Raw genomic sequence first — 14,683 nt, 5'->3', positions numbered from 1 at the left:
ATTATACTTACACCTTCATCCAAAACATGCATCTGGATGATGCAGAGCTGATAATACTTTGCAAATCAGCATCTAACTCAGTTGAGAGTAATATCAGTACTCACTCTAGGTTTGACTCCGTCTGTTTGCTGTAAGCATGGATCCTCTGCTATAGAGACCAGGTGGTTAGAGTCAGTTGGGTGGAAGACGTCATCCGCAGCAGCATCATCTGTGGTTGGAACAGGAATGCTTTTGGCTTCCATGCTTTCTTCTCTCAGAGCAGTGTCTCCCAAAGGGCTGCTTGGCTTTCCATCCACTTCCTCGAGCATTCCTTTATCTCTATCTGTGGAGATCCCCTGAATCATCTCCAGTAGATCAGTCTGATGCTTTGGTTCATCATTACTCTCATCAGATGGCCAGTTCTGAGCTTCTCTTGGTTCTTCATGTTTTTTCAAATCCAAGAGGATATCAGGATCCCCACTTCTCTCATTTGAGTTGGGATGATTGTTTGGTAAGATTCCAGAGTGGTGCTGAATAATTTCAAGAATGCTATCGATGGCTTGGCATTTTTGTTTGCGAGTCTCATCCATACTTGCTCCATCCATCTTCATTTGGATTAACTCATTTAAAAAAGACTTTAAATCACTGCCTCCCATTGATTTTGGTAAACTTTCATCTTCGGCCATTGCCATGTGAGGTAAATAAAGATCGTCTTGGTGTACACCTTCAGCAACCACTGTATCTCCAGCTTGACACTGGTTGATGATGACTCCACTTTGTTCGTTATTCTGATCAAGCATGATTTTGACTGAAGGACTTGGAATTTGGGGGGCAGACTGCAAAGCATTGAATTCTGCGATTATATCCTGTGAACAATGACCCGAGGATGACTCTAGCGTTTCTACCAAGTCTTTTACTTGTGTATCATTGTCACTTGTAAAGTCTGATTCAGATGATCTGGCTAACTCATCTTTTGTAGTGGCCTTTGGGGCTACGTGATTACAAGATATGCCTTGCTCACTTGGGTGCTGTATGTTATGGTTACCTGCACTTGAATCACCTTGACTAGAATTAGTAACAATTTCAAGTGGTAACTGCTCGGAATTTACTGTTGATCCAACTAAATCCATCAAATTGAGCTGACATGTGTTCTCAGATTCTTTGAAACCTACAGAGTTTTCAATGCCATCATTCTGTTCTACCTTACAGTCAATACTGCTTTCTGCATAGACCGCACTGGGCTCAACTTCTGTTTGTGGTGCATTTTTGAACATTTCTGTCATGTCCTCATATTTAACCATCTCCTTTACTCTATTTTCAGAACTAAACACACCTGAATCCTCAACAGAATGCTCATGATCTAGGTTCTCGCTTACATTATTGGAGTATTTAGCTTTGCATGATGCATTGGTCTGAGATGACACCTCCTCTTTCTCATTCAGCAAATTCTGAGCTAATGTGTGCTGATCATCAGTACTTAAATTCACCTCTGCTATAGTGGCACTTGCGCAACATAAAGATGAGTTTGACTGTGGTCCAGCAAGTGTTCTAACTTGTGCAACATCTTCTACCATTGGTAGTGAAGTGCTTAAGCCCTCAGAAGGCCCTTTGTCAAAATATGCATTTGTTTCAAACTCCACATTGGACCTGTTGAATCCCTGTTCAGGATTAAGTACACTCTCTGATTTCCTTTCTTCAGAGCAAATATCACTTTGTGATGAACATGATATCCCAGAGTCACTCTGTACTGGGCTAACAACCTGACTCACCGTTGTCTCAAGATATGCCACCTGCCTGACACATGGTGAAGGACTTAGAGTTTTACAAGAATCATCAACAACACAAGTGTCCACGCTGTTATGTGGTCTTTCGGTCTCATTTCCTTCCAAAGTGAAACCTATTTCTCTTTCATCTGTAGTGTCTATGTCGTTTTTGGAATCTCTAGTCTTGAAACTACCACATTGTTCATCACAATCCTCCCCTGTTCCATTAGTCTCAGAAACTTTATCAAACATATTGTCTTTTGTTGAAAGACCTTTAGATGGTGTGTCAATAATGGTGGGTAACAGAGAACCCTGACTACTGCTCACACATGCTATGTCTGTAGATACCTGCATGGCTTCATCTGATCTCAAGCTTATCTGGCCTCTTTTTGCTAAGTCAGGAACCATAATGTTTTCCCTTTCATCCTGTTGTGAATGTAGCATCCTCTCAGCCTCTTCATCATCCACCATCCCAGACTGAAGTGCATCATTTACACTGAGCACACACTTTCCCTCTGGATCAATGATGGCCTTCCTGATTGCCTCTGAAGAGAGAACACTTCTGCTGAGATCATCAGTAATCAGACCCGTCTCTAAAGCATGACAAATGCTAATAGTTTTTCCAGCTGCTGCATCATAGAAACCACCCAGAAGGTTCTGCTTTTCCATGATCTGTAGTGCTACCTTACTTGAGATGCAGCCTTTACTGACAGAAATGTTCAGAACTGACAATGTAGCATTTTCATTCTCTTTCAAACCATCTTCTTGAAGCTGCAGTGCGAGTACTTCCAAGACAGTCTCTTCATCAATAAGGCCTTTACCGAGAGCAGCTTCAAGGTCATACCGTTTTCCAGAGGTGACATCTAAAATCCCACCTTCCTCTACTTGTGTCCTAAGAAGATGGATGGCATAATCTCTCTCAAGTTTGTCATCCCACACAACCTCTGTATGTGGAAATTCAGAGGGCATTTCTGTATAACTGGTTGTTTCACTGGACAATAGTGTGGAGTCTTTTGAATGTTTTTCCTTGTCTTTATTGTCATCATGATATTCGGGATTCACTTCCATCGAGCACAAACTTGAGGCAGTTGCTGCTATAGAAACGGTTGTTTGTGGTAACTGCATTGCTTTCGACGGTTGAGGGGAAGCTATGTCACTTATGTCTGATTGGCACTTGTCCTTAGGGAGATTGTTGGTTTCAGTTACAGTCATATCTTCAATACCGCCTAGGAAAATATCACATTTGCGATCTGTTTCTATGGTATTTTCAACAGATTCAGAGGGTAGAGTAGGTTTCAGGCAATTTTGTAATGCTTTAGAATTCACCACTTCATGCTCTTCTTCTTCTGTTGGTTCACATATTTGCAATTCTTCCAAAGCACTATAATCGGCATTCAGACAAGCATTGTCATTGTCAGAAATGTTGTTATTCAGTTGAGACTCTTCTGAAACATTCATATGAAGTCTGCTAATCTCATCTACATGTTCTGATTCTGATGTTTCAAAGAGTAATTTAGCCATTTTATTTAACTGCCAATCAAAGATTAACAGTCTTTGGCCTGACTTTGGATCCATATAGCTATTCATCATGAGGTAGGACACAAATAACTGTTTCGCCGCAGAGGGAGATGGTGCATCTGTGCTGTTTTCATCACTGATTTCTTCACCGGTTGAACAAGATCCATCGATTTGAAGCTCCTTCATTACCAGCCAGGATGAAAACCTGTTATTCAGTTCATCTATATCAGGGAACACATCTGGGATTTCTATTGTCTTCAACAACTCTTTTGTAAATGTCTCAATTAAGTTATTCTTCACCGCAGAGTCAATGTCAACTACCTCAGAGGTTTCAGGTATGTACAAGGCTGTTATTTTGTGCCGGTTGCACAGCAGCTCAGACGCCAGTTTGTCTGTGATTATGTTTTGTTGAAGAGAGGTGGAGAAAGAGAGAATTTCACCAGCGTTAGGCCAAAGAAGACCCATGAAGGCCTTCTGTCTCTCCAGGACTAACAATGCACTGCTGGAGCTTATTAAATCACACTGGACAGCCTCATCGACAGTAAGTCTCGACCTGTTGCAAGGATTAACAATGCCACCATTTTGGGCCTGATGGCTCAGTATCTCACTTGCAGTGTCCTGATCGATCAGACCCTCGGATAAGGCCTCCTCAACAGTCAGCTTTTGGCCAGTTTTGGGGTCAACTATGCCTCCTGCAAACAACTGGGTGCTCAGCAACCGAAACATGGTCTCTCTATCAATGATGCCCTCGTGCATGGCTTTCAGAATGCTAATCTCTCTCCCAGACGTCAGGGATATATTTCCATCTTTTCCACGTTTCACTGGAAGCAGGCGAAGTCCTGTCAGCTTGTGCACGATGCTTCTCTGCACAAGCTGACTAAGTGTGACTTTTTCTGCAGTGTTAGGGTCAATAAAGTTCTTCCAAGTATCCTTCCTCTCAAATATCTGGATAAAGAGTGACTCGGGTATCAGGCCAAGTTGAAAAGCCCTTTCCAGATGTAGAATATCACCAGTGTATGCCGGTCTTAACCCTCCAGTCGCTAGCTGGATTTCAATGATCTTTATAGCTGTTTGCTCAGATATAACCCCATTTTCCAGGGCTGTTATAACCGGCAAGGGTTCTAAAGCAAATTGGAGATTTTAAGACATTTTTTAGCTTCATTCAACTCTTGCAGTTGCTTGCACATCGAGTCATCCACAAGTTTGTTCTTGAATGCATCCTCCAAGTCCATGTACAAGTGCTGTTCAGGCCAAATGAGTCCAGTGGTTATAAGCTGGGCCTCTAGAAGACCAAGTCCTGTGTTCTGGTCGATGAGGCCGTTGTTCACTGAGCAACACACAGACATGACAGCTCCACTTTCAACATCCAGAATCCCTTGGATGACCTGCAGTGCCTGGAAAGAGATTAAAGAAATCAGGATGTTTCTAAATGTATGTTCAAACATGATCACTAGATACATTTTCATTGCAATATTGGTTATAAAAATGATCAAACATACTCACCCAGTCCATGGATTGTACTAGCTCGTGTGCAACAGTGCAAGTCATCAGCAAGAGAAATGGCACACAAAAAAAGCTTACATGCATCTGTGAACAGAACTCTTAGTATTTTGTAGAACAACACAGTTAGAGAAAACACGCTGAGCATTATGTTATTATGTGCAGTGTGCTGAACCCCATGTAGACAAAAAGAATGTCCTCAGGGTTTGCTGTGAAGAAAGAGTGAGAGTGGCTGGCATGCAATGTATGTTTACAGCATACTCAGTTGACTATGAAGTTTTCAGTTACACACAAAGTCTTTCTTCGTCTTCGCAGTGGTGGAATTAAAGGGTTAAAGTGGCTGAGGCTTTTGGAAACTTAAGTCTTACCATGCTATATATTTCAAGCTGTCAAAACAAAGGTTAGTCATGCCGTTGGAGAAAGTGTTTACACTTCACACACAATAACCACCATATATAACCAGCATTGGGTTGGCAGTGGCAGAATAACTTTATCTCACCTGATCGGCTGAGGAAGCTGCATCTGCACACTGTTGAGAGAGCTCGCTGTAGGCTTGATGAAGAGATTTCAGCTGTTCTTTTGCTTCTTGCTTTTCTTCTTCAGTCATTCTAGTGAAAGAAAACATTTCACAAAATCAATTTACAAGACATGCAAATAAACAATGCTATTACAGCCGCCATTCATTCTCAGTGAATGCTTTCCCTTCCGTTGGCATAACATACTTGTCACTGTGTTTGGTTAGCATCAGCTGGGTAGTTCTCAATGCTTCTCCAATTTGTTCCTTCTTTGTCACCATCTCCTCCAGTGACATCTATAATAAAACATAGGAAGTCAATAAAGCTTTACAAGCACAGTGTTAAGTAAATCACAATTCGGTTGAGATGACTTTAACTGCCCTTCGAAAACCACTTAATCCAACATCTACTGTAGGCCATTTAACCATTTGAACTCGGATAAATGTTTGCTAAACAACCATTAGCCATACAATTTGTAGAAAATGTGGGCATATGATACTTTTGAACATCGGAAAACTAATTCCATGATCTGATCTTATATATTTTTGGGATCCAAAGGTCCAAGACCGCACTTAAACTAAAACAGTAAAAGAAACAAAGCTAAAACAAGAAGATATTGTAACTGGCATCTATACATCCATCCATTTTCCAAACCGACTTATCCTCTGTAGGGTTAGTGGGATGCTGAAGCCTATCCCAGCATCTCAGGCCACAGGTGGGAGAAAATTGGGGAAATATGGTCACTCCATCACAGAGTTCACAAACAGAAAATTTAGTGTCTCCAATTCACTTATTCTGCATGCCTCTGTGTTGTAGGAGAAACCAGAGCACCCAGTCAAAAGGAGAACATGCAAACTCCACACAGAAAGGCCTCCTGACTCAGCCAGGACTAGAACCCAGGACCTTCTTGCTGTGAGATGACAGTGCTACCCACTAAACCACCTCGATATTCTAAATTATTATGTAATCATGTATAGATAACTACGGTAATCAAGTTTGTGACCATGTGAACTGCCTTGTACAAAAGTTACTGGTCCCACTGAAGCATAAAATGCTCTTAGGAAATCATGCTGGATGACATGATCATCAGGTTCAACACAAACTCATAGAGTTTGTAATATTAAAGCAAAAAAAAAGGATGTGGTACACTTAATACAGATTCTGAAATTCATGTCATTTTTTCTGTTATATTTTCCAGTCAAATTGTTAGTTTTGATAATATATTTGTAATGAACAGAAAATACAAAATTCAAGCATTTCCATGAGTGGCCTCAGACTTTTGGATCCCACTGTATTTTTAAAGACATGTTGCCATGTTTATATGAACATCAGGATTGAGTTATAAAGCTTTTGTTTGGAGAAGTATATGGAAGAAGGTCTGTCATTAGGGACATTGTAGATGGATAATTTGCTCAGACAAAACTTTCTAATTTGGGAAACAGTTTATTTAACATGGCTTGTAAATCGTTCTCTGCTTTGGGTCAGTCGGCAGAACATTTACCACCTAAATTACTTGGCTTTGACAACAAAGCAGCACTCCAAAATGAGTAGTGTGCAGGACTGTGTTTGATTCAATGTAGAGATATAACAGCATCACTAAAGCAGGGAATTCTGTAACCACCAAAGAATGCAGTGATTTAATGTCCAGTGTAATTTGTACAGTTTATCACACTGTACATGTAATGTATGCTGTAGATGCATTTGATTGAGCCATGTATGTGCTTGTGGATACAATTTATTGGATTATCATTGTTGTCCCTTGTGTAAAAGTGAAAAATAGGAAGTGACCTGTGACTGGTTCAGATGTGATTTAACAAAATAGTGATTATTGTGATTACTACTTGCAATAAATGGAAAGATACTTTATGGGTAAATATTTTCTGTGAAATGTGGGTGGATCACAGAAGAAGGTAACAAGTATGTGAACAACACAAAAAAATATGAAGAGATACAAAATAATCTTTATTCAGAAACATAACAGTGGAAATGTGTATGTTCTGATGTGTTTGACATTAGCAAAGTTTGGAAATGATGAAAGCAATTCCTTAAAATGCTCACTATGTTAACAAGATGCTGACATTAAAACAGCTACAGATGAATTAACCTGTAAGATCCAAAGCTGAAGACCTGTTGAACAAAACAATGAAAAAAACGAAAAAACAATCAGGTAGTTTGGCTTGTTTACCTGGGGCTTACTAGTGCTCTCAGTGCTGGGTTTGCCATCACTTTGAGCCTTTCCATCTTTGTTCAGATTCGTTTTCATACTGGACATCCAATTTAACAACTTGTTAACCTTATCGCCATGCTCTTTCTTCTCATCCTCAACAGACCTCTAAAATCATTGGGGAAAAATTGTAGGGTGGATTAGAAAACAACGTAAAACATTCATAATTAGCTTAATAAATTCTATGTTTGAATACAATGTACAACAAGAAATCAGCAGGTCTTAAGCTCCCAGCCATTTTATGTGGAAGCATGCTTGGCAATAAATTAAAAGATGCCATTGAAAAGAAATAAATGGATCACAAGATATGAGACATTTTTTAAATAATATCTTACAGTAGAAAAAATCCCATATTTAAAGACTCCCATTTTCACCATTACGACTTTTAGAAGGGTAGCAAATAAACTAGCCATATCAATTACTTTTTCCACCATTCGTAAAACATTCACCAAAAATGACCTGATTTTAGATTTTAGACACTGTCCACAACCATATCAGAAGTGCCGATAGGTCCAGAAGTATTGGAAGGATGAAGTATTGCCAGTACTATGGGGTTTTGTTGCTTCAAGAATGACGAACCCAGTGTGGCTGTCAAAGACACACTTTTCTAGAGCTTCCTTGAAAGACATTTTTCGCTTGGTTTTGGGGCAGGTGATGCATTTCGTATGAGAGTTGTCATGTTGAAGATGCGCAGCAGTTGCTTTGTCGATCAAGCAATTCTGTATCGCATCCTCCAAAGAGACTCTCTCTTGGCTGTCTGGGTTAATGAGCCCACCAGTCGCCAGTTGAAACTCAAGACACTTCACTCCAACTTCTTTTGGAAAAAGGTTCTCTTGCATCGCCTGAGCCACAGTCAAAGTCTTTCCATTCTGAGGGTGAATGATACCATAGTAGGCTTGCTCACATTGCTGAAGCTGTCTAGCAAAACCTTCGTCCAAGAGTCCTCGATGTTGTGCTTCTTTAATCAGAACCCTTTCTCCAGATGCTGGATCACAGATGCCTCCAGTGCAAGCCTGGGCTTCTAGCAACCTCAGTGCGGTGAGTCGGTCCACAAGGTTCTGCTGGTGTCCTTTGAAAACCGGGAGTCTTTTCTTCAAAGAAACATCCCAGAGTCCTGCAACAGGACTGTTTGGGACTTTAAAGACAACTCTTCTGGAAATCAAAAGATCAGCGAGCTCAGAAATACTGAGCTGACCACTCCGGTAGCTGTTGAGCTCCTCCATTTGGAGAATTTTCAGACTAAGAGCATTTTCAACGCAAAGCTGCCGCCCACTCTTATGGTCTGTTAGGATGTGTAGAAGGTTCCTACTTGAGTCCATGATTGTTATCTCCTGCCATTCGCTCTCTTTTTGTGAGAGAAACAGGTAGGTTCTCTTGTCAATGTGGCCGGCCTTGTATGCTTCGTAGGCTGACATTTTCGCACCATTAGAAGTGTTGATGACCGATATTCTGTGTTTGCTGGATGGTGAGAGGGTGTACAGATGCTGATCACCAAAAGGAAGAAGATACACTCCACCGTTGACATCATACACACAGATTTTGAGCAGTTCGCTATAGTACGCCTTTTGCCCTGTTTCTAGGAAGTGAAAATCTTTTGGGTTGCTGACTGGATCATAGAGACTTTGAAGTGTGGCTTGATTTATGAGCCCCTGCTCTAGTGCACCATCCATGGGCACCCTACATCCAATCAATGGGTGAATCAACCCTCCAGTAGAGATCTGTGTTTCTATTAATGCTTTACCTCGATGCCTGTCTAGAATTCTCTCCTCCATAGCTTGAAACACTGAAAGAATTTTCCCAGCATGAGTATAACCGCTGACTGCTTTGTACGCTTCATTTATTTTGTCCTTGAGATCCCCAGTAATGATACCTTTCTCAAAAGCATCTGACGGTGAGTAAGCTTCACCTGTCATAGGATCAATGATGCATCCTGTGGCAGCTTGCGCTTCCAGAAACTCAATGGCATAAGTTTTAGAGATAAATCCTCCTGCTGCAGCGTCTAGGAAGTTCAGCTTTTTCTTGCTAGACTCCATGTAAACACCTGCAATTGAGGACGGTTTACCAGTGAATTGAGCAAGTGATACTTCTATCTCCTCTATAGTAATGAGGCCTTTTTGCAACTTGAGTGCAATTTCCTGAGTAATTATTTTAGTTTTTACCAACTTTTTAATACTTATCCTTCCTCTGAGACCTTGAATTTTATTGGAAGACGACTCCATTTTTAGCCCTTTTGATTTACTTGTTATAGGCGAGTCAGAAGCAAGATCGATGGAGGAATCGGAATCAGTGATATTGAATGAGACAATCTGGCTTTTACCAGACCTGCCTTTATCAGACACTGAGCTTTTTCTAAGTATAGTGTCAGTGATCTCACTCTGACTGTTACCAACCATCACTTGGTTTGTGTGTATTTCAAAAACATTTGCATTCTGGAGTGAAACTGAATTTTCTGGTTTCTTAGTAGCATATTCCAGGGTTCTCTCGTTGATCACTTGCATTTGGCTTTGCTTTACTTTTCGTAGCTCCTCCAGCACTTTTTCTTTTTCCAGTGTAGCTACCTGCAAGCATGAGATCATTTATGCTATTAAAGCATGAAAATATGTCAAAATAAGTGTAATGTCACTTCTGTACAATTATATAATTAAATTTTTAATAAATATATTTTATTATATAATAAATACATTACTCTTTTACATTCATATATTTAAAAAATATTTATGTAAGAAATAAGGTGAAGTGTGTCATTTCTGCATCAACAGAACTGCAACAAATAATTAATAATAGTTTCTGCCCTTCTCCCCCATCTTCTAATGCTTTTAATCACACAAGTGAGAAATATATGGTTGCTGCAATTAACATGGCACTATTTCTGTCTGTGGTAAGCAGGTGGTAAACAGAATTAATTAAGATTTATAGTGATCATGGCAGTAATAAATTTGCAGCTGATGATCAAATTCTGCAAAAGAACAGTCAACTATCAAATGACACTTGGGTTTGCTTGTCAGAATGTGCTTCATTTGGATGATGTGAACACTGTTTTTCAAACTCAGGTTTGCACCTGTGAAAGTGTGGCTGAGTCCACTTAAAAAAAAATAGATTGGACTGTGGTATGGTTCATGTGGAATCCAGTACGGTTTGTTGTTGATATGAATGCAGCTGTCCTCAGTCTCAGAAATAAACTGCTATTGATGAGCTAAGATTGATTAATTTGCTCGCCTCCAGCATAAACTGACTTCTCTAGAACTTTTGCAGAGCATTAATGGTAGATAGACATAAGTACAAAAGTGAGGCAAGCAACCCTATCTATTGTTCTGCTTTGTCCAGCGTTGCCATTACCTAACAACAAAAAAGAGTTGCCGCTTTGATGACCACGATTACCAGACCCACATGATTCTGACCCACAAAATACAGGTGCGAATAGAATACAGGGAGAGTAACTGAACTCTGCTTCGGGCCAAGCAATGGAACCAAGTGTGAGAGCACCCTTACTCATAGCTGTCTCTGCACATTGTTAAAACACATCAAGAAATGACACGCTTCACCTTTAATGAAAGTTTTACAAAACTGTGAATGCACTTGAAGTCGTACCTCAGAGCTCATTTTCATTTTCTTGAGCTCTTCCTCCTTCAAGTTCCGTTTCGCTTCTTCGTATGACGCAACGATTTTCTGAGTCAGCTGAAGTTCAGTCTTTAGCATAATCAGCTCTTCATCTTTAGCACACTGATGACTGGCTTGTCCGAGTGCCTCCAATTCTTTTAGATGCTTCTTCTCAGAACTGACTGCTACCTCAAGCTTCAGATTCTTCTCCTGTAGAGACTTCATTTCACTGATGTATGAAACAATCTTTTCCTTTAGAGATCTTGCTTCCCTTTCTGAGATGTCTAATTTTTGCTTAGTCTCTGTCAGCATTTGCTTTAACTTTGATATCTCGTTTGAGCTGTCTTTGTGAATACTGTCAAGTTGAAAAATGCTGGATTTTACTCTGATTTTCTCAGTTTCTAACTCAGAAATCTTTGATTTTGCTTTGAGAAGTTCAAGGTCAAGTATCCCCCTCTGCCTGTCAGATTCATCCATCTGTGTGCGTACGTTGCAGAGTTGCTCCTCAGCCTCTTGTTTTGCTTTTGTTGCATTAGCAATTAATGTTTTCAGCTTCTCCACTTCTTGAGACAGGTGCTTGTTGTCTCTCTCAGCAGTTTCCACAGTATGCGAGCGCTCCTTTAATTTCCTCTCATGCTCCAACTTTAAGCGTGATTGTTGCAGCGAAAGCTTTTGCTCCATTTCAGCCTGCACTAGCTGCAGTTGAGTCTCATAGCCTTTCTTTTGTATGTCGAGCTTACCTTTGAGATCGTCAAGCATCTTTTTACAGTTGTCCAATTGTTCACCAAGCTTTTGCGACCTCATCTCAGCAGCTGCTGTTTGATTTTGCTTCTGTTTAAGCTCTTCCTGGGTTTGTCTCAACTTCTGCTTCAACTCTGATGTTTGCAGGGTTAAACTTGTGACTTTGTCTTCCACTGCATTCTTATTCTTCTGAAAAGTGACTAGCTCTTGTTTTAAATTCAGCACAGATTTATCTGCGCTTGAGCTCAATTCTCGCATAACAGAACTTTTCCTTTGGAGCTCCGCCTCTAGCTCTTTTAGTTTGGACTGACTTAACCTGTTTTCTTCAGTCACTCGCTGTAGCTCATCTTTTGTTCTTTTTAGAGTGGAACTAAGATCATCAAATTCACATTTTAAAACCTGTAACTTCTGGTCAGCTGTTTGCTTATCCCTCTGAAGGGATGAAATGTCCTGTTTCAGGCTTACCGTGGCCTTCTCTGAACTTCCACTGATCCTACTAATTGTCTGCTTACATTTCAAAAGCTCATTTTCAAGTTCTCGAACTTTTGACAAGTTCTTTTTACCTTCAGATGACTCCCTTTGAGATTCTCCTACGGCTTTTTTTAAAGCCATGTTCAGGTTATTTATCTCGACTTTATGTTCCTGAACCTTCTGATTAGCCAGATTCCTCTCTGATGTTATAGAACTCAGCTCTGCTCTGAGACTTGAAATATCTTTTTCATAGTTGGTGAGGGTCAACGTGAGAGACTTGATCTTCTGCTGTAGCTCGGTGGTTTTTTTGGCTTCTTCGTTGTAATCTTTAAGTCTGATTTGAAGCTCATGGGATACCTGTGTTTTATTCAGAAGTTCCTCTTCAACAATTTTTACCTGAGATTTTGCACTTTCTGCCTGGGATCTGAGTATATTAATTTGCTGTTCCTTACTGTCAATCTCGATGGACGCTCTGTCAAGTTCTGCTTTGACATTTTTAATAGAACGTTCAGTCTCCATGTTAATCTTCTTGAGTTCTTCTACTTTCTTGGTAAGCTGTGTCCCTTGCAAGGAACTTTTCTGAAGCTCTAGTTCAAGGTTTTTGATTTTGAGTTGAGCTTCTTTCTCTGTTCTTGTCTTCAGATTGATTTCCTCTTTGGCTCTCTGCAGTTGCTCCTTTAAAACCTCTGCCTCACCTTTTAGGGTTTTAATCTTTTGGTCAGCATGTGATTTGTCCTGCTGGATTGACTCAATACTTACCTTAAGATGCCGGGTATCACTTTCCAATAACTGATTTTTTCTATTAAGTTCATTCACCTTGAATGTCGTCTGCTCTACCTCAGATTGTTTGGAAGACAACTCGTCTTCCAAGCACCTCAACTTATGAGTGCTCTCCTGTTCCAAAGAGGTCCACTGTAGAAGTTTTCCTTGGTTGACCTTGAGCTGGTCTTTTAGGCCATCAACCTCTGTCTTCTGGAACAGCACTCTTTGCTCCAGAGCAGATTTGTCTCTTTGGAGAGACTTGATTTGTTCTTGATACACATACACAGACTTTTTTAGTTCAGAAGTTTCTTGTCTCAACTCCTCTGATTTCTGTCTCATGTTGGACCTATCTGCATCCATTTCCACTTGTAGCTTCAAAAGCCTGTTGTTCGCTTCATCTAAGAGTTCTTTGAAACGTTGAGCTTTCTCCTCAGCCACCGTTTTGTGCACAATAATTGAGTTCAATTCAGACTTCAAGGACTTGATTTCAGTCTCAGCTCGCTTCTTGCTCTTAATGAGCTCCTCCATTTTGCGTTGCAGGACTTCTGCCTCAGATTCAGAGTGGATTATTGAAGAACTAGTTTTAAAAGTTGCCAGTTGGCCGCCATCTTTGGAGAAACCCAACACGGATTCACCTTGCATCATCCTGACTTCTGACTGGTGGGCCAGATCCATTTCCATGATTCTCACATGGCTAAGAAGCTCTGCCTCAGCGTCTTCCTTAGCCCTAAGTTCTCGCTCTAACGTACGACTGTGTTCCTCCAGGCCCTGTACGTCACTGTCCTTGCGACGTAAATGATCTTCCAGCTTCTTACGGGCTAATGTGCTCTCCTCTATGCTCTTTTTAAGATTGCGGAGGCTCTCTTCCAGGGAGGCCTGTTTGGCCTCTGACTGCTGAACCAGTTGTCGAGCACGATTCAACTCTTGCTCGATGGAACCCTTGCTTTTGATCACACCTTCTAGTTCAACACGATATTTCTGGGCCTCATACTCAGCCTTTGACTTCTGTAAGGTCAAATCCTCAATTGACTTTTTCTGCATTTCGAGGTCTGCTCCCAGGATGTCCAGCTGCTGCTGCCTGTTGGACAGCGAAGCCTCGAGTTCCAGTACCTGGTGCCGAAGCCTGGCGATCTCCTCTTCGCTCGCAGATTTCTGCAGCTCCATGCTCTCAGTCCAGCTCAAGTACTCTGCATTTTCCAACGACTTCCTCCTCTGAAATGAAATGACACAGTCATCTTCCAGCCAACCGCCTGGAAGAGAAGAGGCGGTTCTTGCCCACTTACCAACGGAAGGTTTAAAAACCACCACCATATTTGCATTTAGTCTTCAGCATGTTTCCAGGACATGCTTTCCCAAGAGACAAGGTCACCAGGAATGATACAAAATACAGCCTATTTTGTATCAAAATAAAATGTCCAAGCACCGAGGAACATTTTGTATGGCAGGAAACACCAAAATATGTTGTATGTCATTGTTCTGGTGAATGAAATATGGCTGGAAGCATAGTCTTGCCAAATAGCATGCAATAAAGCTAGCAATAGCATTTTACCTACTATACTAACGCTAATCAACTCTACTGGATGAAGCATTAAAGACAGGAAAAAGTCAATAAA

General features: G+C 40.7%; 2 protein-coding genes across 3 annotated transcripts in view; both read right to left on the bottom strand.

The window, feature by feature from the left end:
• Nucleotides 1-14,683, bottom strand: part of dst (dystonin) — a 168,406-nt gene that overhangs the window by 65,587 nt on the left and 88,136 nt on the right. The window contains 5 exon segments of the mRNA XM_058795815.1: nucleotides 105-4,402; nucleotides 4,405-4,654; nucleotides 5,260-5,368; nucleotides 5,483-5,571; nucleotides 7,461-7,607. Coding sequence (XP_058651798.1) covers nucleotides 105-4,402; nucleotides 4,405-4,654; nucleotides 5,260-5,368; nucleotides 5,483-5,571; nucleotides 7,461-7,607 — 4,893 coding nt within the window.
• On the bottom strand, nucleotides 7,614-14,655 carry LOC131552204 (desmoplakin-like). Of its 2 annotated transcripts, XM_058795817.1 has the most exons (3): nucleotides 14,354-14,655; nucleotides 11,088-14,282; nucleotides 7,614-10,057 (listed from the first exon to the last, which is right to left on the bottom strand). In XM_058795817.1, exons 1-3 carry the CDS (start codon nucleotides 14,387-14,389, stop codon nucleotides 7,994-7,996), a joined length of 5,295 nt encoding a protein of 1,764 aa, XP_058651800.1. In that variant the 5' UTR covers nucleotides 14,390-14,655; the 3' UTR covers nucleotides 7,614-7,993. The 2 variants fall into 2 exon arrangements, with proteins under 2 accessions (XP_058651800.1, XP_058651799.1); XM_058795816.1 differs by having other exon boundaries at nucleotides 11,088-14,655.

This window comes from Onychostoma macrolepis, chromosome 13 (genome assembly GCF_012432095.1).
Source record: "Onychostoma macrolepis isolate SWU-2019 chromosome 13, ASM1243209v1, whole genome shotgun sequence".
Taxonomy (NCBI): domain Eukaryota; kingdom Metazoa; phylum Chordata; class Actinopteri; order Cypriniformes; family Cyprinidae; genus Onychostoma; species Onychostoma macrolepis.
The sequence above is the reverse complement of the archived record's forward strand: the minus strand, read 5'-3'. Positions and strand labels throughout refer to the sequence as shown.

Bases quoted from the DNA above. Each gene is read 5' to 3' on its own strand.
- LOC131552204 (XM_058795816.1), bottom strand. From the start codon at position 14,381: ATGGTGGTGGTTTTTAAACCTTCCGTTGGTAAGTGGGCAAGAACCGCC. The intron at 10,058-11,087 runs GTACGACTTCAA...TCATGCTTGCAG, and splicing joins AAATGAAAATGAGCTCTGAG to GTAGCTACACTGGAAAAAGA.